Genomic DNA, 23,174 nt, shown 5'->3' with positions numbered 1-23,174 from the left:
AGCCTGTTGCCAGCAGGTCTCACTGAAAAAAAAAAATTCTAAGACTATAACTTTCTAAGAGCTCAGGAGAGCCCCTAGTGTGCATCCAACCTCGGCCGGGCACGAAATCTAACTGAGGCTTGGAGGAGGGTCATAGTGGGAGGAGCCAGTGCACACCAGGTAGTCTAAGATCTTTCTAGAGTGCCCAGCCTCCTTCGGAGCCCGCTATTCCCCATGGTCCTTACGGAGTTCCCAGCATCCACTAGGACGTTAGAGAAAAATCTAAAATTGATTTACTGCAGCTGAAAGTGCAGGTGGAATCGCTCCAAGCTGAAGGTGAGGAGTCCCTTAGGGATGCAGTCAATTTACCGACAATCAAAATCCAGACGGTCAAAATACCGACAGCAGTTGACCGACGGTCAAAATCCCAACCTGGTCAAAATCCCAACATTTAAAATACCGACAAGGTCAAAATACCGACATGTAAAACGTCGACAGGTCAAAATGCTGATAGGAGTTTTTCATTATTTTTTTCATTGAAACCGACTTGTTCATAGTTTACCATCCCAGTGGACCTGGAGGGGGAATATAATAGTGTGCCGAGCGCAGCGAGGGGACGCGGTACACTTATATGGTGTCCATGTCGACCTATGTCGACACACACACACACAAAAACCCAATGAAAAACTCATGTCAGCATTTTGACCTGTCAACATTTTACATGTCAGTATTTTGACCTTGTCGGTATTTTAAATGTCGGTATTTTGTCCATGTCGGGATTTCGTCCGTCTGGATTTTGATTGTAGGTATTTCATACCGATCCCATCCCTTATACAGTATTCTCTATAGCACTCCTGGGTTGTTAAAACTTACATCAATGCCCGTTACGTGCCAGGGCACTTTATGAGTATGGATAAGTTACATTATATGTGGTTTACGAGTAGAGAGATATAGATTTCAGTTTAATATCATGTGACATACCTGCTGCTCTGCCTAAACTCAGCATTTACGTAAGGGGACATAAATCACTAAAAAATGTATTGTGCTCACATGTAAACTGTAAGTTAGACACTAGGGGGTATATTTACTAAAGTGCTGGTATACAGAAGTCAAGATGTTGCCCGCAGCAACCAGTCAGATTCGACTTATCATTTATCTTGCCCCTTCTAGAAGATAATAGCTATTACCCGATTGGTTGCTGTAGGAGACATCTGCACTACTGTAAACCAGCACTTTAGTAATATACCTCAACTTCACACAACCAAATTATTGGGAGATGATAAACGGACATAATGGGTGAGATGTAATGAAGTCTGAGTTTGGCGGCCGTGCGGGGTGCCGACCGAACTTGGATGTTTTTTTTTTAAAGGGGTAATCATGTACAAGGCATGGTTTAGCCTTGTACATGATTGCCCCTTTAAAAAAACCCTCTGAGTTCAGCTGGCATCCCGGCCAATATAACCGACAGCAGATAGGAGAGGTGAAACAATGGGATCTCTACTGAAAGGAGAGTTCTAGCACCATCATAGACAGTAGGTAAAACCCTATAACAAAGATATTTAAATCAATTCAGCCCTTAAAATTTGAGATACAAATGGATAATCTGACTTTTTATCTCCTATTTCTCATTTCTCCTTACATTGCAGTACCTTTTCCTTACTTTACTCCAGTCACTGGGCACTTGAGCATGGACAAAGAGATAGCTACTGTAGGTATGTTAGAGTGGATGTGGGCGGGTGGGAATGGGGTGTCACATGGGGATACTGTGAAAAATGATGCACTCTCTGGAACCACAGTAATGGTTTTGTTTACGGACGAGAACCATTATTTTTTGTCTTATGTCTAATTCTTCAGTCCTCGACCCCCTCACCCTGTCACATGAGATTGTGAGAGAGAAACAGTTTATGGGGTACATTTACTAAGTAGTGATAAGAGGGGAGAAGTGAGCCAGTGGAGAAGTTGCCCATGGCAACCAATCAGCACTGAAGTAACATCGATAATTTGCATACTATAAAATGATACAGAGCTGCTGATTGGTTGATGGGGAAATTTCTCCACTGGCTCACTTCTCCGTTCTTATCACTGCTTAGTAAATGTACCCTATATCACCAGATCTGAGGCGACTGTCGACCTAGATTTAGGGCCAAACGGGCCTGGGGCTAAAAATTATCAAGGGCCTATTGTGATAATGGAAGGAGGTGTGACCAGTGATATGTGGGTGTGACCAGTGATTTGTGGGTGTGGCCAGTGCCATGAGGGACACTGTATCCCTAAATACAACAAAAATACAGATTATTTGTATGTAAAATATAGACTGTTAGCCTTGGCCATAGCATTACAGCCTTACCTGGGTACTAGCGACATTGGTGCCGTCTGTAACTTCCACAGTCATATTATAGTTTGAGCGAAGTTCAGCATCCAGCGGCTTTGCAATCACAATGGTCCCCACTCCTTTCTCAATATCAAATGCGCTATCCATATTTCCCCCTGTTACAAAAAGAAAAGCAATCAACATAACATCCACTTTGTATGTAACCCATAATGCACTGATAACCATTTTTCAAACACGTCCCCAATGATAAAAGTTATTTTCTGGGTCAGCGTATGCCACTACTGTGTGTTAAGGATGCTCACTGCATTATGGGAAAGTGCAATGAAGTGTAGGGGCGTGCCTTACTGCGTCTACACCATACTTGCCTACTTTCCCGGAATGGCCGGGAGGCTCCCCGAAAATCTGGTGACCCTCCCGGCCCCCCGGAAGAGCAGGCAAGTCTCCCAATTTCTGGGGTCCCCCCCTGCCCGGCCGCCCACTTAGCGAGTAAAGTGGGCGGTCCAGGCAGTCGATGACACGATTCTTGTTGATTTGCGTCATCATAGCCACGCCCCCTGCAGTATAATGCCGGTAATAGCAGCACAGCAGGGGCGTGGCTTACATGACGCGATACATCAGCCACGCCCCCTTCCGCCTCTTGCCCGCCCCCCTCTACACGTCACTGCCCCGCCCCCTGCTGAGCCGACCTGGCTGCTCTCTCCCGGACAGAGCAGCCATAAAGTCGGCAAGTGTGGTCTACCCCCACTTGCACAAACAAAATTACAATTATAGGATAGATTTTTATTTTTTTAAAAGAAATAAAGACATGGAAATGGTGCATGTTGGGAGGGGGGGGGGGGGGGGGGGGGTTCCTGCTTTATGGAAGGCTGCACAGCATTTTCTCCCTTCAAAAGGACCTGACTATTGTGGGAACGTGGCAGTACTGCAATTCAACAAGCTCCAAAAACAAAACGTTTTTCAGAGCTTGTCAGTGTGGAGTAATGTCATCTGAAGATGGCACTGACACGCTTACCTCCACAGAGCAGCCCGGCCAGCGGAGAGCCAACAACCCGAACCAGTGCAGACAATGGGTGTCCCAAAGGAGAGACAGACACAGATAACACAGGGAATGATGAGGGGGGATGGGATGTGTGCAATGGTGTATCTACAACATGTAGGGTATGTGGAATGCGGGTTCCAATCTGCAAATCCTGCACCCACCATAGACCCCACTGTGTGTGCCGATCAGCATGCACACCGCCAATACCTGCTGCAGGCGGCACCATCTTCAAGGTGATGTAAGAAGAGCCTCTGCCATCTTATGAAAATGCAGCATGTATAGTGGGGGGGTCCCCATGGCGTTAAAATATGCCTTTGGGGTGGTGATTTGCTTTTAAAATTCCTCCCCCAGAAGCTAGATGGACACTCTTAGATAGGTGCCAGTGAAAACCTGAATAAGTGCGATGCTGAAACAACTGTTTTGTAATTGGACCCGTGGAGTGTTGAAGGTTATACAGCTTCACACTGTGTCAGGCTCAAATGCAGCTGATAAGAGGGGAATGTGTCGGCCATTGAGCTGTACACACAGCTGGACTGCATTAGTTACATGGTAACATAACATGCCACCTCCTTCAGTCCAGGATCCCATGATCCCTTCATGGTGAACAGTGAAAGCACCGGTCATACCTGTCAGCATCTCGTTAGCTGGAATTGAGGAAATCGATCAGAAAATTCCTTTTTACACTGGGGAGAGTCAGTGCATTTACTGTCATTGGGGCTAGCTAAACAAACCTGCCACGCACCAAAGTATTATATTTATAAATCATAGAGAACACAAGGAAATGTAGTGTATGTGCAATTATTATTTATAATATTACTGTCATCATGCAGTATTTACCAGCTGCCAAAAACGTATAGAAAATACATTTCTAGCTGGTGATAAAAGTCACATATATAGGACATGTCTTAATAAAATTGTGCTAATTCATCCCGTAAAACATTTCTATTTAATTGTGATGACACTATTATTTGGATATAAGTTCTCACTTGAATGAATACACTGGCATACTATAAGAGAGAACACACTACTCCGCACAGCAGTAAAGTTTAAGTAGTTTTTCAAACTTTATCCATTTAATCAGAAGTGCCTCTATGCTGTGCTGGGACCGGCGACAGGGGAAAGTGACATATGGGCTTTGTGGCAAGCGCAGAGAATTTTATAGCGTTCTCATAGCTGATGGCTGCGGGGACTGGGCACAAGCAGGTGGAGGGATTAAGCCTGAGAGATGGCTGGAACACTTACACCACTGCACTCTGAAAAATGACACTCGCCGATACTGTATTCGCTAACCAACAATAGTCTCCATTAAACAAAAAATAATTACTTTTTAAAGTTACAGCAGTCTAAATGTTTCTGTATTAGCGTGCATACCAGTGTAGCATTCTTAGGGAAAAACAAGATTAACACTGCATAGTAAATAGCCACTTACTGTACATCTTGATATATTCAGCAGCTGGAAGGAATCCACAACGTTAACCTGCTCACATGTACAGTTATGTAAAAAAGGGAGTATGTCCTCTCTCATATCTATGTCTTTATATATCGGGCATAACTGGCATAGTGGCAAGAATTACAACCTCAAGGTCGTGACTTCGGTTCCTGACCAAGGCAGCATATGTGTGGTGTTTGTATGTTCTCCATGTTTGTAGAGATTGCCTCCGACTGATGTGAATGAATGGAATACTCTCTGCAGAGAGGTGCGTAATATGTTTATTAAATAAATAAGTCCTTATTAAGTAATGCAGCTTGATAAATCTTTTCTTGCGGAACACATTACCCATAACAGTTCTAAGTGATATTTTCAGCAGAAAAAAATATTAATCAGCATGCACAAGTCCTCTGTAAAAAAAAGTACAGTAAGTACAGATGTTTCCTCATAAACTATAGCTGCAGTAGCGCCAAATATTCCTTCTCGGTCCTGTTGCGATTTGGCTTGTGCCGATTGCTTTATTATTTCAAAGGTGCGTCCTACCTGCAGTGCGATGCAAGAAAACAGCTTCTGCACTAAGGAGTCTATTCATGAAGCAGTGAAAAGCGTGTTGAAGTGAACCAGTGGAGAAGTTGCCCATGGCAACCAATCAGCACTGAAGTAACATTTATAATTTGCATACTATACAATTGAACGTAGCAGATGATTGGTTGCCATGGGCAACTTCTCTACAGGCTCCCTTCTCCACACTTTTCACTGCTTCATGAATAGACCCCTCATTCACTTGATACGCGACACTCCAGACACTCTTGTGTCTGTGTGCAAATGAGTCTGTGCAGCTACTATGCAGGGGCCGCAGTTCCGTTGTGCTTCGTATACAGACTCAGACTCAGCCACACACACACAGATATACAAGTGACGCATATCACATGTATCAGTGCAGTCTTGTGAAGCGGTCCTGTCACATTGCTTTACACTTAAGGTGCACAATCGAGCAAAAAAATCCCCAAAAAAACACAAAATAGAGGTTGCATGGCATGGCATGAGCACACATCTGTACACCATTACTGCTTTCACATCCGTATAGAGGGTCATTTTAGTCAGGGGCTGTAATGGAGTGCATTTCTTGATGTGATCATCGGGAAGTGCCACCACCCCTGTGTCACAGGAGGACTATTTGGGGTTTTTGTTCGAGTAAAGGGTAGCCAGGAGCAAGTACATTAAACTCCAAATAAATAAATACAGGACGGCTCAGGATTGCCAAGTTGTATCTGAGTGAAACAAAAGACGTTCCGTAACAATGTTCTCCAGACAGATGACACCATGTGGAGTTGTGTGGTCTTAATGCCCAACGCCCTGTTTGGACAGAACTGGTTTGTTTTGCAGCCACAAGACTCCTCTTTATACTCGTGGATTATAGAGAAAAATCTGAGACCATCTGTCGCCTGAAACTGGATCTTGCAGCAGAATAATGATCCTTAGAACAACAGCAATTCTACACTGAATGGCAGAAGGAGAAAAGAATCGAGGTTTTGGATTGGCCAAGTCAAAGTGCAAACCTCAACCTCAGTGTGAAGTTGTTGTGAGGCCTTACGAGACCTGTGCCTACACAAAAGCCCTCAAACAGCGATGAAACAAAACAGTGCTGTACGGAGCAGTGTGTAATCCTATATAATGAAAGGTTAATGTTGCTCCAAACCTCTATGGGGGGAATTCAAGTGATTTGCGCGCCGACGGTCACTAGATAGCGCCCGACGGAACAATTCAAGTGTTGCTACATTCGGGTGTGCACAGCCGTCGGCGCTGACATTACAGTTATGTTGTTCAGTCTTTTTGACGGGCTGGGAACTAGAAGACTGATAAAACCATACCAGCAGGTACTCTTAGAGGTAATGCCGCTGCTGAATCTTGGGGTATACTGGTTTTTTTGCACAGGTCTGCTTCACGTTGACTTAATTTCTGATGAACAAATAGAGTGTAATTCTGAGTGGCACACACTGCTGAATTTGGATTTTTTTAAGCGCACATGTCCATATAGTGTGTGCGGAGTCTGAATCGCAATAAAGGAATATGAAACGGATGGACAGTCTCGGAAATGTCTTAATAATGTATTGGGTGTTCCTTGGTGGTGATAGGCAAGGGTGTGATACACTTTACCGACAGTCGGGATGCCGGTGGTCACATGACCGACACCGGCATCCCAACAATGAAAATGCCGCCAGGGGACGGTTATTTTACTCCACCCCTGTCCCCTACCCTAACCCACCTGGGGTGACGGTTAGAGCTAAGATTCCAGTGGAGGAAGGGGGTGGGGGTCTACGGCTAAACCCCCATAGTGCCCACCCCTAACAACCCCCCCCCCTTCCCCCCTCCTTCCCCGGACATCTCTTCCCCCTGGGCCCTAACCCTAACAAAGACCGCAATACTTACCTTCGGGATGTCGGTGGTTGGTGTGCCGGCGCCGGGATTCCGAGTGGTGCCAGGATTCTATCATCGGTCACATGTCTGCGGCATCCCAACTGCCTGGATGCTAACCGCTTCCCGATAGGCAGGTGGCTCCCAATCCTTGCACATTCGGACGGATGTACACAATTGAATGGCTTTGTAGCTCATTTGCATTAAGTTGCTGACGGGCGACTGCCAAAAGATGCCGACACTGACACAATCTGTTATGTCTGTGTTTATCAAAGAATTAAGGTTAAAATAAGAATTTACTTACCGATAATTCTATTTCTCGGAGTCCGTAGTGGATGCTGGGGTTCCTGAAAGGACCATGGGGAATAGCGGCTCCGCAGGAGACAGGGCACAAAAAGTAAAGCTTTAGGATCAGGTGGTGTGCACTGGCTCCTCCCCCTATGACCCTCCTCCAAGCCTCAGTTAGGTACTGTGCCCGGACGAGCGTACACAATAAGGAAGGATTTATGAATCCCGGGTAAGACTCATACCAGCCACACCAATCACACTGTACAACCTGTGATCTGAACCCAGTTAACAGTATGATAACAGCGGAGCCTCTGAAAAGATGGCTCACAACAATAATAACCCGATTTTTGTAACTATGTACAAGTAATGCAGATAATCCGCACTTGGGATGGGCGCCCAGCATCCACTACGGACTCCGAGAAATAGAATTATCGGTAAGTAAATTCTTATTTTCTCTATCGTCCTAGTGGATGCTGGGGTCCCTGAAAGGACCATGGGGATTATACCAAAGCTCCCAAACGGGCGGGAGAGTGCGGATGACTCTGCAGCACCGAATGAGAGAACTCCAGGTCCTCCTTAGCCAGGGTATCAAATTTGTAGGATTTTACAAACGTGTTTGCCCCTGACTAAATAGCCGCTCGGCAAAGTTGTAAAGCCGAGACCCCTCGGGCAGCCGCCCAAGATGAGCCCACCTTCCTTGTGGAATGGGCATTTACATATTTTGTCTGTGGCAGGCCTGCCACAGAATGTGCAAGCTGAATTGTATTACACATCCAACTAGCAAAAGTCTGCTTAAAAGCAAGAGCACCCAGTTTGTTGGGTGCATACAGGATAACAGCAAGTCAGTTTTCCTGACTCCAGCCGTCCTGGAACCTATATTTTCAGGGCCCTGACCACATCTAGCAACTTGGAGTCCTCCAAGTCCCTAGTAGGCGCAAGACACCACAATAAGCTGGTTCAGGTGAAACACTGACACCACCTTAGGGAGAGAACTGGGGACGAGTCCGCAGCTCTGCCCTGTCCGAATGGACAAACAGATATGGGCTTTTTTGAGAAAAAAACCACCAATTTGACACTCGCCTGGTCCAGGCCAGGTCCAAGAGCATGTTCACTTTTCATGTGAGATGCTTCAAATCCACAGATTTGACTGGTTTTAAACCAATGTGTTTTGAGGAATCCCAGAACTACGTTGAGATCCCACAGTGCCACTGGAGGCACAAAAGGGGGTTGTATATGCAATACTCCCTTGACAAACTTCTGGACTTCAGGAACTGAAGCCAATTCTTTCTGGAAGAAAAATCGACAGGGCCGAAATTTGAACCTTAATGGACCCCAATTTGAGGCCCATAGACACTCCTGTTTGCAAGAAATGCAGGAATCGACCGAGTTGAAATTTCTTCGTGGGGCCTTCCTGGCCTCACACCACGCAACATATTTTCGCCACATGTGGTGATAATGTTGCGCGGTCACCTCCTTTCTGGCTTTGACCAGGGTAGGAATGACCTCTTCCTGAATGCCTTTTCCCTTAGGATCCGGCGTTCCACCGCCATGCCGTCAAACGCAGCTGCGGTAAGTCTTGGAACAGACATGGTACTTGCTGAAACAAGTCCCTTCTTAGCGGCAGAGGCCATAAGTCCTCTGTGAGCATCTCTTGAAGTTCCGGGTACCAAGTCCTTCTTGGCCAATCCGGAGCCATGAGTATAGTTCTTACTCCTCTACGTCTTATAATTCTCAGTACCTTAGGTATGAAAAGCAGAGGATGGAACACATACACCGACTGGTACACCCACGGTGTTACCAGAACGTCCACAGCTATTGCCTGAGGGTCTCTTAACCTGGCGCAATACCTGTCCCGTTTTTTGTTCAGACGGGACGCCATCATGTCCACCTTTGGTAATTCCCAACGGTTTACAATTATGTGGAAAACTTCCCCATGAAGTTCCCACTCTGCCGGGTGGAGGTCGTGCCTACTGAGGAAGTCTGCTTCCCAGTTTCCATTCCCGGAATGAAACACTGCTGACAGTGCTATCACATGATTTTCCGCCCAGCGAAAAGTCCTTTCAGTTTTTGCCACTGCCCTCCTGCTTCTTGTGCCGCCCTGTCTATTTACGTGGGCGACTGCCGTGATGTTTTATCCCACTGGATCAATACCGGCTGACCTTGAAGCAGAGGTCTTGCTAAGCTTAGAGCATTATAAATTTACCCTTAGCTATATTTATGTGGAGAAAAATCTCCAGACTTGATCACACTCCCTGGAAATTTTTTCCTTGTGTGACTGCTCCCCAGCCTCTCGGGCTGGCCTCCGTGGTCACCAACATCCAAAACTGAATGCCGAATCTGCGGCCCTCTAGAAGATGAGCACTCTGTAACCACCACAGGAGAGACACCCTTGTCCTTGGATATAGGGTTATCCGCTGATGCATCTGAAGATGCGATCCGGACCATTTGTCCAGCAGATCCCACTGAAAAGTTCTTGCATGAAATCTGCCGACTGGAATTGCTTCGAAGGAAGTCACCATTTTTTTACCATGGCCCTTGTGCAATGATGCACTGATTTTAGGAGGTTCCTGACTAGCTCGGATAACTCCCTGGCTTTCTCTTCCGGGAGAAACACCTTTTTCTGGACTGTGTCCAGAATCATCCCTAAGCACAGGAGACTTGTTGTCGGGATCAGCTGCGATTTTGGAATATTTAGAATCCACCCCTGCTGTTGTAACAGTATCCGAGATAGTGCTACTCCGACCTCCAACTGTTCCCTGGACTTTGCCCTTATCAGGAGATCGTCCAAGTAAGGGATAATTAAGACGCCTTTTCTTCGAAGAAGAACCATCATTTCGGCCATTACCTTGGTAAAGACCCGGGGTGCCGTAGACAATCCAAACGGCAGCGTCTGAAACTGATAGTGACAGTTCTGTACCACGAACCTGAGGTACCCTTAGTGATAAGGGCAAATTTGGGACATGGAGGTAAGCATCCCTGATGTCTCGGGACACCAGATAGTCCCCTTCTTCCCGGTTCGTTATCACTGCTCTGAGTGACTCCATCTTGATTTGAACCTTTGTAAGTGTTCAAATTTTTTTAGATTTAGAATAGGTCTCACCTAGCCTTCTGGCTTCAGTACCACAATATAGTGTGGAATAATACCCCCTTTTCTTGTTGTAGGAGGGGTAATTTAATTATCACCTGCTGGGAATACAGCTCGTGAATTTTTTCCCATACTGCCTCCTTGTCGGAGGGAGACCTTGGTAAAGCAGACTTCAGGAGCCTGCGCAGGGGAAACGTCTCGACATTCCAAACTGTACCCCTGGGATACTACTTGTAGGATCCAGGGGTCCTGTACGGTCTCAGCGTCATGCTGAGAGCTTGTCAGAAGCGGTGGAACGCTTCTGTTCCTGGGAATGGGCTGCCTGCTGCAGTCTTCTTCCCTTTCCTCTATCCCTGGGCAGATATGACTCTTATAGGGACGAAAGGACTGAAGCTGAAAAGACGGTGTCTTTTTCTGCAGAGATGTGACTTAGGGTAAAAACGGTGGATTTTCCAGCAGTTGCCGTGGCCACCAGGTCCGATGGACCGACCCCAAATAACTCCTCTTCCTTTATACGGCAATACACCTTTGTGCCGTTTGGAATCTGCATCACCTGACCACTGTCGTGTCCATAAACATCTTCTGGCAGATATGGACATCGCACTTACTCTTGATGCCAGAGTGCAAATATCCCTCTGTGCATCTCGCATATATAGAAATACATCCTTTAAATGCTCTATAGTCAATAAAATACTGTCCCTGTCAAGGGTATCAATATTTTTAGTCAGGGAATCCGACCAAGCCACCCCAGCTCTGCACATCCAGGCTGAGGCGATCGCTGGTCGCAGTATAACACCAGTATGTGTGTATATACTTTTTATGATATTTTTCCAGCCTCCTGTCAGCTGGCTCCTTGAGGACGGCCCTATCTATAGACGGTACCGCCACTTGTTCTGATAAGCGTGTGAGCGCCTTATCCACCCTAAGGGGTGTTTCCCAACGCGCCCTAACTTCTGGCGGGAAAGGGTATACCGCCCATATTTTCTATCGGGGGGAACCCACGCATCATCACACACTTCATTTAATTTATCTGATTCAGGAAAAACTACGGTAGTTTTTTCACATCCCACATAATACCCTCTTTTGTGGTACTTGTAGTATCAGAAATATGTAACACCTCCTTCATTGCCCTTAACGTGTGGCCCTAATAAGGAATACGTTTGTTTATTCACCGTCGACACTGGATTCAGTGTCCCTGTCTGTGTCGACCGACTAAAGTAAACGGGCGTTTTAAAACCCCTGACGGTGTTTTTGAGACGTCTGGACCGGTACTAATTGTTTGTCGGCCGTCTCATGTCGTCAACCGACCTTGGCGCGTGTTGACATTATCACGTAATTCCCTAAATAAGCCATCCATTCCGGTGTCGACTCCCTAGAGAGTGACATCACCATTACAGGCAATTGCTCCGCCTCCTCACCAACATCGTCCTCATACATGTCGACACACACGTACCGACACACAGCACACACACAGGGAATGCTCTGATAGAGGACAGGACCTACTAGCCCTTTGGAGAGACAGAGGGAGAGTTTGCCAGCACACACCAAAAACGCTATAATTATATAGGGACAACCTTATATAAGTGTTTTCCCTTATAGCATCTTTTTTATATATTTCTAACGCCAAATTAGTGCCCCCCCTCTCTGTTTTAACCCTGTTTCTGTAGTGCAGTGCAGGGGAGAGCCTGGGAGCCTTCCCTCCAGCCTTTCTGTGAGGGAAAATGGCGCTGTGTGCTGAGGAGATAGGCCCCGCCCCTTTTTCGGCGGCCTCGTCTCCCGCTCTTAACGGATTCTGGCAGGGGTTAAATATCTCCATATAGCCCCCGGAGGCTATATGTGAGGTATTTTTAGCCAAAAAAGGTTTTCATTTGCCTCCCAGGGCGCCCCCCTCCCAGCGCCCTGCACCCTCAGTGACTGCCGTGTGAAGTGTGCTGAGAGGAAAATGGCGCACAGCTGCAGTGCTGTGCGCTACCTTAAGAAGACTGAGGAGTCTTCTGCCGCCGATTCTGGACCTCTTCTCGTTTCAGCATCTGCAAGGGGGCCGGCGGCGAGGCTCCGGTGACCATCCAGGCTGTACCTGTGATCGTCCCTCTGGAGCTAATGTCCAGTAGCCAAGAAGCCAATCCATCCTGCACGCAGGTGAGTTCACTTCTTCTCCCCTAAGTCCCTCGTTGCAGTGATCCTGTTGCCAGCAGGACTCACTGTAAAATAAAAAACCTAAGCTAAACTTTTCTAAGCAGCTCTTTAGGAGAGCCACCTAGATTGCACCCTTCTCGGCCGGGCACAAAAATCTAACTGAGGCTTGGAGGAGGGTCATAGGGGGAGGAGCCAGTGCACACCACCTGATCCTAAAGCTTTACTTTTTGTGCCCTGTCTCCTGCGGAGCCGCTATTCCCCATGGTCCTTTCAGGAACCCCAGCATCCACTAGGACGATAGAGAAAAAAGGGTTGAGATTGCCTAAAGGATAAAATAAAAAAGGGGCAGACTAAATGGGCCAAGTGGTTCTTATCTGCCGTCAAATTCTATGTTTCTATGTTTCTATCATGAGATCAGGTGGGTCAAAGTTTAGGTCTATTTACTAAGCCTTGGACGGAAATAAAGTGCCAGCCAACCAGCTCCTAACTGTCATTTTTCAACCTAGCCTGTGACATGGCAGTTAGGAGCTGATTGGCTGGTACTTACTCTCTGTCCACGTTATCTCCATTCGAGGCTTCGTAAATAGACCCCTTATTATAGTGAAAATGTAATGATTGCTAACGCCCTGATAAGTGAGAGTACTTTGCAGAATTAATTCCACAGTGATATTTCTAGAAGCCTTCCCAGTGAAACTTCCATCACTTCTCATCATGTCTTCCATCACGTTTTCTGTATAATGCAAAATGCAACTATCCAAAAACTACTACATTAAGGGGGTCATTCCGAGTTGATCGTAGCTGTGCTAAATTTAGCACAGCTACAATCATCTTCCCAGACATGCGGGGGGACACCCAGCACAGGGCTAGTCCGCCCCGCGTGTCTGTCCGCCCCCCCCCCCCCCTTCCCGCACAAGTACAAAAGCATCGCACAGCGGCGATGCTTTTGTACTTATTGAGTAACTACCGGCCAGCGCAGCTGCTGCGGCTGACCGGACCGGGAGTTACTTGTCGCTGCCCCTGGTCACAGCGGCTGCATGTGACATCACGCAGCCACTGCGGCCCGCCCCCAACACAGTCCGGCCACGCCTGCGTTGGCCGGACCGCGCCCCCAAAACGGTGGCCAAATGCCGCCGTGCCGCCCCCTCCCGCCCAGCAACCGCCTCTGCCTGTCGATCAGGCAGAGGCGATCGCTAGGGAATGAGGGCCTTCGGCCATCTGGCATTCGCCGGTGCACTGCGGCGCCGGTGCATGCGCAGTTCCGACCCGATCGCTGCGTTGCAAACAACTGCAGCGAGCGATCGGGTCGGAATGACCCCCTAAATGCTGCCAAACTTTATACGTCTTGGAAAGAAATGGCACCGACCGTAAAAGAACAAAATATAGATATATGAAGCGGTGAACACCACAAACAACCTTGGATTAAAGATTTATAAAGATTATTCCTTTCCAAGACACTGATCCCTCACACAGCAACACTCTTTATGTCTGCCTTCTGTCAGTGACTATAACGGATGGCAGAAGAGACTGTGTCACTGTGCTGCTGTCTAGGAGAATTATCCAGCAAAGTGATATTGTCATCCCTGCGGAGCGAAAGGTTTCCTGGAGGAGAATCATTTCACTGATTTATTCTAATTAAACCATGAGAAAATCAAAGTGTAATGAAAGGAATGGATTTTTAAAAAAAAATGATTTTAAAGGACATATTGTATTATTTTCCCTCAGAGAAACACTTGTGGATGCAGTCTGGAAATCACACAGAACGTGCGGTTATCTACACGTAATACATTTAATGTAGAGCAGAGGTTCTCAAACTCGGTCCTCGAGACCCCACACAGTGCATGTTTTGCAGGTAACCCAGCAGGTGCACAGGTGTATTCATTATTCACTGACACATTTTAAAAGGTCCACAGGTGGAGCAAATTATTTCACTTGTGATTCTGTGAGGAGACCTGCAAAACATGCACTGTGTGGGGTCCTGAGGACCGAGTTTGAGAACCTGTGATGTAGAGTGTTTAATGTAAAACATTTGTAGGTGACACACAGTATTATCCAATACTTTTGTTGCATTGAATTTACTTTTGTTGCACCCAGACTTTTGTATTAGTAGGGCATTTACAAATGATATAGGGGAGGGGGGTTCATTTGTGACGATTGGGGAAAGATTCTGTTGCTTTAAAATACCCCTAACCATAATATACGTGGTGATTTGTGATAGGCAGGTGCATGAACAGTATAGGGAGATTACAGCTATGCTCATACCTCCCAACTGTCCCGATTTTGCGGGACAGTCCCGCTTTTTTTGGACTGTCCCACCCGCGGGCCGCAGTGTCCCACGGTGGGGTAGGGGGGCAATTGGGAGGCTCTCTATCACACGCTGCTCAGCTGTAGAGGGGCGGTGAGTAGACACTGTGATTCACGACAGTCATGGGTACTGGAGGCATGCCAGCAGCTCACAGAGCGCAGGGCATGCCCCTAAAGTGACGGACACTGGGAGACTGGTTCACGGTTGCGGCATTCCCATGAGCCCACGCCCCATTCACTGAGGCCACACCCCTTATTCGGGACCACGTGCGGTGAAGCAAGAAAAAAAATCCTGATTAGCATATAAAGAAAGTTGGGAGGTATGTATGCTTTTTACCAAAACATTGAAAGCCTAGTCTCAGACTAGGGCAGGAAGGGCCCACCATTGAATATAGGGGTAGGGCCCTTCTTTAGGGGTGTGGCCAGTCTCCAGAGGGGCTGTGGCCAGTCACCACAGAGTCTTGGCTAACCATTAGCGAGTGCATGGTCTGAGCCCCTAGAAAAATAGATATAGTACATACCCTCCGACATTTGACACAAAAAAACTGGTACAAATTAGGAAAAGGGGCGTGGCCATGGGTAAAGGAGGTGTGACCATAAAACAACGGTACTGTACCGGCCAAAAAAGGTACAGTTGGAGGATATGTAAATACAGCTAGTGCATGCATGATATGTACCAGAGTAATAACAGCAATCCACTGTAGAGAATACACCATAGACCTGTGCAGCATACAGTAACATCATACCTTCCAACTATCCCGATTTTCGCAAGACAGTCCCTTTTTTTGGGACTGTCCCGCTGTCCCACCCGTGGGCAGCAATTTCCCGTGGTGGTGATGGTGGTGGAGGGCAGTTGGTACTCCTGTCCCTCACTACTCGGCTTAGCAGAGCAGCGGTGAATAGATGCTGTGCGCATGCACAAGGGACTCTTAGTGATCGCCCCACTGCTGACATTCTGGCGGGAGGAATACCGCTGTCGGGATATGGTAAATCATATTGAATTCGTGAGGAGGGTGAGTTGCCATTGCAACAGCGTACCGAAACGGCAGCGGAACTCGTGGCACCAATCTCACCTCAGATTAGTGAATATTTGTATGTAGCCCTATGGGGCTGCTAATAAATGTCAGGTAATCTGGCGGTACCATAAATACAGCATATAGCCGCACTTACTCGCCAGTGCGAGAACATCGCATACAACTGAATCAACCCCATAGGTTATTTATGTTATGACAGTAAGGGGACCCCGGGATTATCTATAGCTATATCTTGTGTCTTATGCACATTTAAGTTTTTATGACATTTAACGACAATTGTCTAAAACGGTACTTTGCCTGGACGATCCCATTACATTTCAACAAATAATACTTTCCAGGAGTACCAAGTACTTTTGCTCTATACTATAAATTCAAAGTAGGAACACCTGTGTAAATGTGACTTCTTCACCCCTTTGCCTATTTAATTAATGTTGGTGAGAAATCTAGTCCAGCAGCTCCTCTGTCCGACAATGACAGGACAATGCAACCTGTTCCATATGCGCACTTGTGGGATTCTTGACTAGAAAATCCAGCAAATAACCAAGCACTTTTGCTGGAGCGGGCCAGTGGGTAGAGGGAGTGTGTCTATTGCTTTAAAGTGGCCTGTGTGCAAATCACCACATGAAGAGCTGCAGAAGTGGGTCTTTACTCGCTGCAATTATGCTGAATAATACATAGCTGCAGAAGCACTTCCTGTATACCAAACACTTCCTGAATGACAAAGCGGATGGCAATGATGCAACTTCCGCCATCCACATACAGCATACATCTACAGTTGTTCAACTATTCTGCCCTCCAACCACCTCCCACGCAACTGTAGTGCTCTATACAATGCAGAGCAGAAGAGGAGGTCAGGGGGAGTTGTGGCCTAAAGCACAGTGACAGACAGTGAGTATTTTTCCCCCGGTATCCTAGTGGCTTAGCCCAACAAGGATCCAGCGAATCAATTCCCAAAGAGCCAATGCCATCACATCACATGACCGGCCCCTTGTGAGCACACAATATGGCTGCTTCCTGCACTGAGAGCAGGTGATGGTGCATTTCATTTGAACACAATGGATAATGTCACATCTTTTTGTCCAATTCTGCCACTTACTGTACACAAATGCCTTTCCTAATGCTGTCACATGTGCTGAACGATCATAATTACTTATTGAGCAAATCATTATCCTTGACATTTAATTTAAGCGTTCGATATACCAAAGTAGTTGGGAACGGCTGTTAGATTATATTCTTTTTAAATGATATGCAAAAAAAAAAAATCATGGCGTCTTCCAATTAACGGTTTAATTGATTTGCCTGGGAAATTATGCAAAAAAATTGACTGTAAAATCTTTTGAAGAATGCCGTCTCAAGGAAAGTCTTTAATTGAACGCCTTGGGAGAGTGTAGTATTTTTCAAAGAGAATACTTTGTTCTCTTAATTAGAAGAGAAAAATAAAATAAGCATAACATTTTCAATGGCGGCAGCAGAGATGAAAAGCATAAGCTTTAGGTAGAGCCTGCTGTAAGTGTTATTTGGTGCTTGAAAAAAAGTTCCCTCACTGTGGTAGCCACACTTTTGCAGCAACTGCAGATAAAACTTTCTAAAGTGTCAGAGCAACAAACAAACTATCCACAACTTTATCGGTGCACTGTACTAATGACACGGTTCTTAAATCGCGTTCGGTCTGAATTACCGATGTCTGGGTTGCCGGCCGTCAGTATACCGACAGTGCATGTCGGCCACCAGTATGCCGGCAGCGGAGCGAGCGCTAGTAAGACCCTTGCGGGCTCACTGTACTAGTCACGCTGCGGGCACGGTGACTCACTGCGCTCGCCACAGGTTATATTCTCCCTCTATGGGTGTCGTGGACACCCATAGAGGAAAAATCACCTACCTCGCCAGCATTGTACTGCTGTGCGGGATTCCGGCGTCGGCATTGTATCGCCGGGATCACGTGCGGTGGTATGTTAACCGCTTCCCCATATATCTGCTCCAATTGTATATTCATCATGTTAATTAACATAATCAATATGTTTATTATCACTAGTTATGCACTGTAGTGTTTGCTTCACAGGGAATAATAAAGACACAAACACACATGTAATATGCTGTTTTGTAAAAACGATGTTATTGACCATTCATGAACGTTTGGAACAGAGCGCAACTACAGTAGCTATTAGAACTCGAGGGCATACAATGAAACTGGAGGGATTCAGGTTCAGGGGAAATTTAAGGAAAAATTACTTCACAGAAAGTGTATGTGGATAAGTGGAATAGCCTCCCATCAGAGGTGGTAGAGCAATTTAAACATGCTTGGGATAAGCATATGAATATCCTTACAAAGCATCAGGTTCAAAAAGGGTTGAGATTACCTAAAGGGTAAAAAAAAAGTGGCAGACTAGATGGGCCAAGTGGTTCTTATCTGCCGTCAAATTCTCTGTTTCTACGACTGCAAACTTGATGCAAAATATGTGGGCGTGTTTTATGCAAATGAAAGCATGGCTCATGAATAACATAACTTTGGTAAGAGAACCATTAAGTGCGTTACCCTTTACGGGGGAAGGGGCTTTATCCAAAATACTGCAGGTGTTGTGTCGTTCTTGAAGAGGGCACTTTGGAAATAATCTGGGCAGGGTTTGGGCGGATTGGTAGTGGGAATTTGGTAGATCGGGGTTTATTTTTTCGTCATTCTCCATGTATTAGTATTCGGAGTTATGGCTAAACCAGTACTCAGCCTATTCGCTCAGTATAGTAATAGTAATGTCAAAGTGGTAGGCTGGGGCCTCATTACCACAAGCCCCATACAGCTGCCTCTCCTGTGTATGCTGTACATGGAAGGCCTGTACTTTTGCTCACTACTCCTGTAATTGTCCATGGGCACTCCTACAGGGCCAGATTTACGCCGGAGCAGCGTTGGAGTGGCATACCTACCAACTTTGCAGATGTGGCATTCGGGACCCCTTGGGCGATGAAGGTGCCCGCGCTACCAAGAGAGGGTGAAGGTATAGTTCAGAAAAAGAGGGCAGAGCCTTGCGCCCCCCCCCCCCAATCGTGTGACTCTGGGGGCATGCCCAGCACTCTCCGAGATGCTGGGCTGCCCCCAGGCTTCCCCTGGCACTGTGAATAGATGCCGCGGGACACTGCCCAGAGAAACGGGACTGTCCCGCTGAATGCGGGACATTTTGGGAGGTATGGAGCTGTCCGTTGCGTCACACTACACGTTTCCTCTATACCTCAAATAAAGTTAATCAAGGTCGCTGAGAAGGGGTGACCATGTCTGCCTGGGGTACCGAGCCTGACAAAGAGGTGCAGCCTCGCCTCCAACATGGCATGACCAAGCCCTCTTCAGGGCACACTCATTGAGTGAGAGCATGTGGGAAGGTGTGAGAAGTTGAACATAAGGGATCTGGGGGCATATGGGGTGATTTAAAAAAAATGGTTGTTTCTAAGTGCCTGGGGGAGTGGTCATTTTGGGGCAAAAAAATTGAGAGCGCTGAGGTCACTTCTAGGGTCTTTTTTTATTACTGGCTCTAAAGGCAATGTGTGGCCCTTTTCAGTGTCGGACTGGGGCATGAAGGGCCCACCAGGGGAATGCAGTGATAGGGGCCCATACTTAAGGGTGTGGCCAGCCTACAAAGGGGGTGCGGCCAGCCTCTACAGAGGCTTGAAATACACAAGAGTTTAGTGCAGTGTAATGCAACATATCTACCATGTATAATACAAGTGCACAGTCTGGAACCTGATCCCTGATCCCTAGAGGAGGAGGGCCCCCCCAGGCAGTGGAGCCTACCGGTGGTTTCCCTGGTACCCCTGTGGGCCGGTCCGACCCTGGTCCTTTTTATTGTTGAGGGACAAGACATGTGGTCTACGTAGTGTGTCCGGTTGCTCAAGCAATAAAAAGTAATGTACTGTATCTATAATACACAAGTAATGTATAAATAGACTCCTGGAAATTTCATCTGTATAAATGTTGAGCTTAGATATCGTTACTTCAGTGATTATTAGGAAAACCTGTGCTTTATAAGCAATAACATTCCCTTTATCATTATATTATGGCTATTACAAGTCCACCCGGAGATCCGTGTCTTCCATTAACAATTTACAGTTGCTTTACATTATCAAATATATTAACAAGCTATAATAAACTCTTTGACTTCGGAACATTAGTCGTTCACTGCAATATATTTTCACGTAGCTTATGTTCACTGGAATAAAGTCAAATTTATATTACTTAAACAAATGCTCTAAAACAAATTGGGAATACATCACCTCAGTCCTTATGAAAGAAGTGCACACAATGTAATCATTGGATTCTGTTCTGTTGAGGATTTAATATTATTTGGTTATATACTAGTAAATGGAACTGGCATTTGCCGGATCGCCTAAGCCGACCCGCCACCTCCCGTTCCATTACAGTTAAAATATTAAAACACAATTATATTTGAAATTACAGACTGAACATACAGAGGGAATAGGAAGAAATTAAATACAATATTTATAGAAAAAATATGTAGACTTTTGTGCAAATAAAAGGAAAAAGAAAAAGGTCTGAGCGAAATAGCGATTTAGCCAATGCATTTTGCACCAATAATACCTTCTGTTGAGCAGTTCTGCCCACAAGCTGTCTGCTGAATATAGAACATCTCTCGGGCATGCTTGCCACCTTGCAACATGGCAGTCAGCAGAAAAGGGTACAGAGAGCGGCAGACGCAGAGAAAGAGAGAGAGAGAGGTAAGTCAAACAGGACAAGATAAGTGCACGACAAATTTAGGGAGTCAATAGTACAACACAAAAAAAGAAAAGTGAAACAGAAAAAGAGAATTAGGATATTAGTTAAAGCACAGCAAAAGCAACACCTGGAAACCGGAGGCTGGTAAAAATATTATAAAACATTCAATACTTACAGTTATGCAAAGTAGAAAACATCATGCAAACACAAGTCATAAACCCAAAATGCGTCATCTCGTATTCATATGAACAGTGTTACTTAACACAGATCAACTGGACATTATTAAGCCTCGTACTCACTGGCGTTAATTTCATGCGACATTTTTAGCAGTAGAGGAACGTATGTAAATGGGTCTGAACATATAGAATATATTGCTTCCAATGTCATCGCATTCACATTGTATAAGGGAGTGTGCTGCATTTTGCAATTAGTTTTATTCAATGTGTATAATGTGGGTAACCACGATGGTAAAGCCTACAGTGACTTCTCAGTACTAGACGCGTTTTACTTTTTTCTACTAGTGTCCTTTACTAGCACTGAGGGGGTCACAGTAGGCTTCCCGAATGCAATGCAGTGCCAGTGGGCCTTAGTCTACCCATTCTGTACTCTTCAAATGACAGTGCTTAATTCCATTCTGCAAATAAAAATACAAAAAAAGTCCCTTTTTCATGATTTTCAGATAATATCTGATTTTCTCCAATTAAAACAATGCAGATCTATGGCTGCCATGTTTACTAGGCAAATAAAAAAATACTTTCTGTAATAGTTTCTTGTTTTTAAAATTCAAAGCCATAAAGCTACGAATGACTCCATCTACCTTACAGCGAGTTTTACATAGCAAGAACCTGTTATATTTTGATTTCAATATATTTATTTAAATAATTAAGAGATTCACTAAAGAACATAGGGGGTAATTCCAAGTTGATCGCAGCAGGAAATTTTTTAGCAGTTGGGCAAAACCATGTGCACTGCAGGGGAGGCAGATATAACATGTGCAGAGAGAGATAGATTTGGGTGTGGTGAGTTCAATCTGCAATCTAAATTGCAGTGTAAAAATAAAGCAGCCAGTATTTATCCTGCACAGAAGCAAAATAACCCACCCAAATCTAACTCTCTCTGCACGTGTTATATCTGCCCCCCCCTGCAGTGCACATGGTTTTGCCCAACTGCTAAAAAATATCCTGCTGCGATCAACTTGGAATTACCCCCATATTACTTTGGATTTTTATTTTTAAGTAGTTTGCAATAGATTCTATGAAAGTGGGCTTCAGATGTTTCTCACTCACTTCTAGGGATGGCCATCGACCATTGATGATTCATAATCATCGATGGTTTAAGGCTGATGTTGAATGGTTTTGCCGTCGATGGGAAAGAAACAAATTGTTTCCCTCCATCGATGGCATAACCTAAACGAAAATATGTTGTTTTTTGTTGTTTTTTACAAGGTCCTGGTACATGGAACATAGCTCCCCCCTGACACCCACGAAGCCCTGCCCCTTGGCTGTGATTGGCTCGCGGGTCATTTTCATAAATAACAGGGATGACTATCAATGAGTGAAACCATCGGTGGTCTCCTATAGCATAGTTAGTGACCATCGATGACCACTCACAGTTTTGCCATACCAATGGCCATCCCTACTCACTTCCTGGCTGTACAGTATTACCTAATAGGAAGGAGTGGTGTGTTGCAGTGGGGAAGAGAAGAGCCACCAATCTGCAATGTATACAGGGCAATTGACTAAGAGAGGGAACAAATATATATATAAAAGGCTCGAGAGAAACATACTTTTGTCATTACACAAACTTTTCAGATCATGACAGTTAAATAAAGAAGCACAAAGAGTTGTATAAATCTGCCAACAGAATTATATGCAGGCTGGGTCCAGCAAGAGGAGGGTTGGAGTGTCACCATCAATACAATAAGAATTCCTTCTCTATGGGTGCGGTTAATGCACTGCGACACGCCCGTGTCTGCCTAGTCACTACCCCCCATTATCACGTAGATACCACGGAAATTCCATCTCTTCTGGGTGCGGTTAATGCACTGCGACACGCCCGTGTCTGCCTAGTCACTACCCCCCATTATCACGTAGATACCATGGAAATTCCATCTCTCTGGGTGCGGTTAATGCACTGCGACACGCCCGTGTCTGCCTAGTCACTACCCCCCATTATCACGTAGATACCATGGAAATTCCATCTCTCTGGGTGCGGTTAATGCACTGCGACACGCCCGTTTCTGCCTAGTCACTACCCCCCATTATCACGTAGATACCATGGAAATTCCATCTCTCTGGGTGCGGTTAATGCACTGCGACACGCTCTTGTCTGCCTAGTCACTACCCCCCCATTATCACGTAGATACCATGGAAATTCCATCTCTCTGGGTGCGGTTAATGCACTGCGACACGCCCGTGTCTGC

At 45.8% G+C, this 23,174-nt stretch overlaps 1 protein-coding gene across 6 annotated transcripts in view; it reads right to left on the bottom strand.

The window, feature by feature from the left end:
* Window positions 1-23,174, bottom strand: part of FAT3 (FAT atypical cadherin 3) — a 781,930-nt gene that overhangs the window by 251,681 nt on the left and 507,075 nt on the right. For 4 of the 6 annotated variants that reach the window (XM_063951418.1, XM_063951420.1, XM_063951422.1 and 1 more), the window contains 2 exons: window positions 20,618-20,686; window positions 2,327-2,466 (listed from right to left, as the gene is read on the bottom strand). In XM_063951418.1, coding sequence (XP_063807488.1) covers window positions 2,327-2,466; window positions 20,618-20,686 — 209 coding nt within the window. The remainder of the gene's footprint in view (window positions 1-2,326; window positions 2,467-20,617; window positions 20,687-23,174) is intronic. The other 2 variants (XM_063951421.1, XM_063951424.1) reach the window with 1 other exon arrangement.

This window comes from Pseudophryne corroboree, chromosome 2, assembly GCF_028390025.1.
Source record: "Pseudophryne corroboree isolate aPseCor3 chromosome 2, aPseCor3.hap2, whole genome shotgun sequence".
NCBI classification, from domain to species: Eukaryota; Metazoa; Chordata; class Amphibia; order Anura; family Myobatrachidae; genus Pseudophryne; species Pseudophryne corroboree.
Note: the sequence above shows the minus strand (reverse complement) of the source record. Positions and strands in the feature narration are given on the sequence as shown.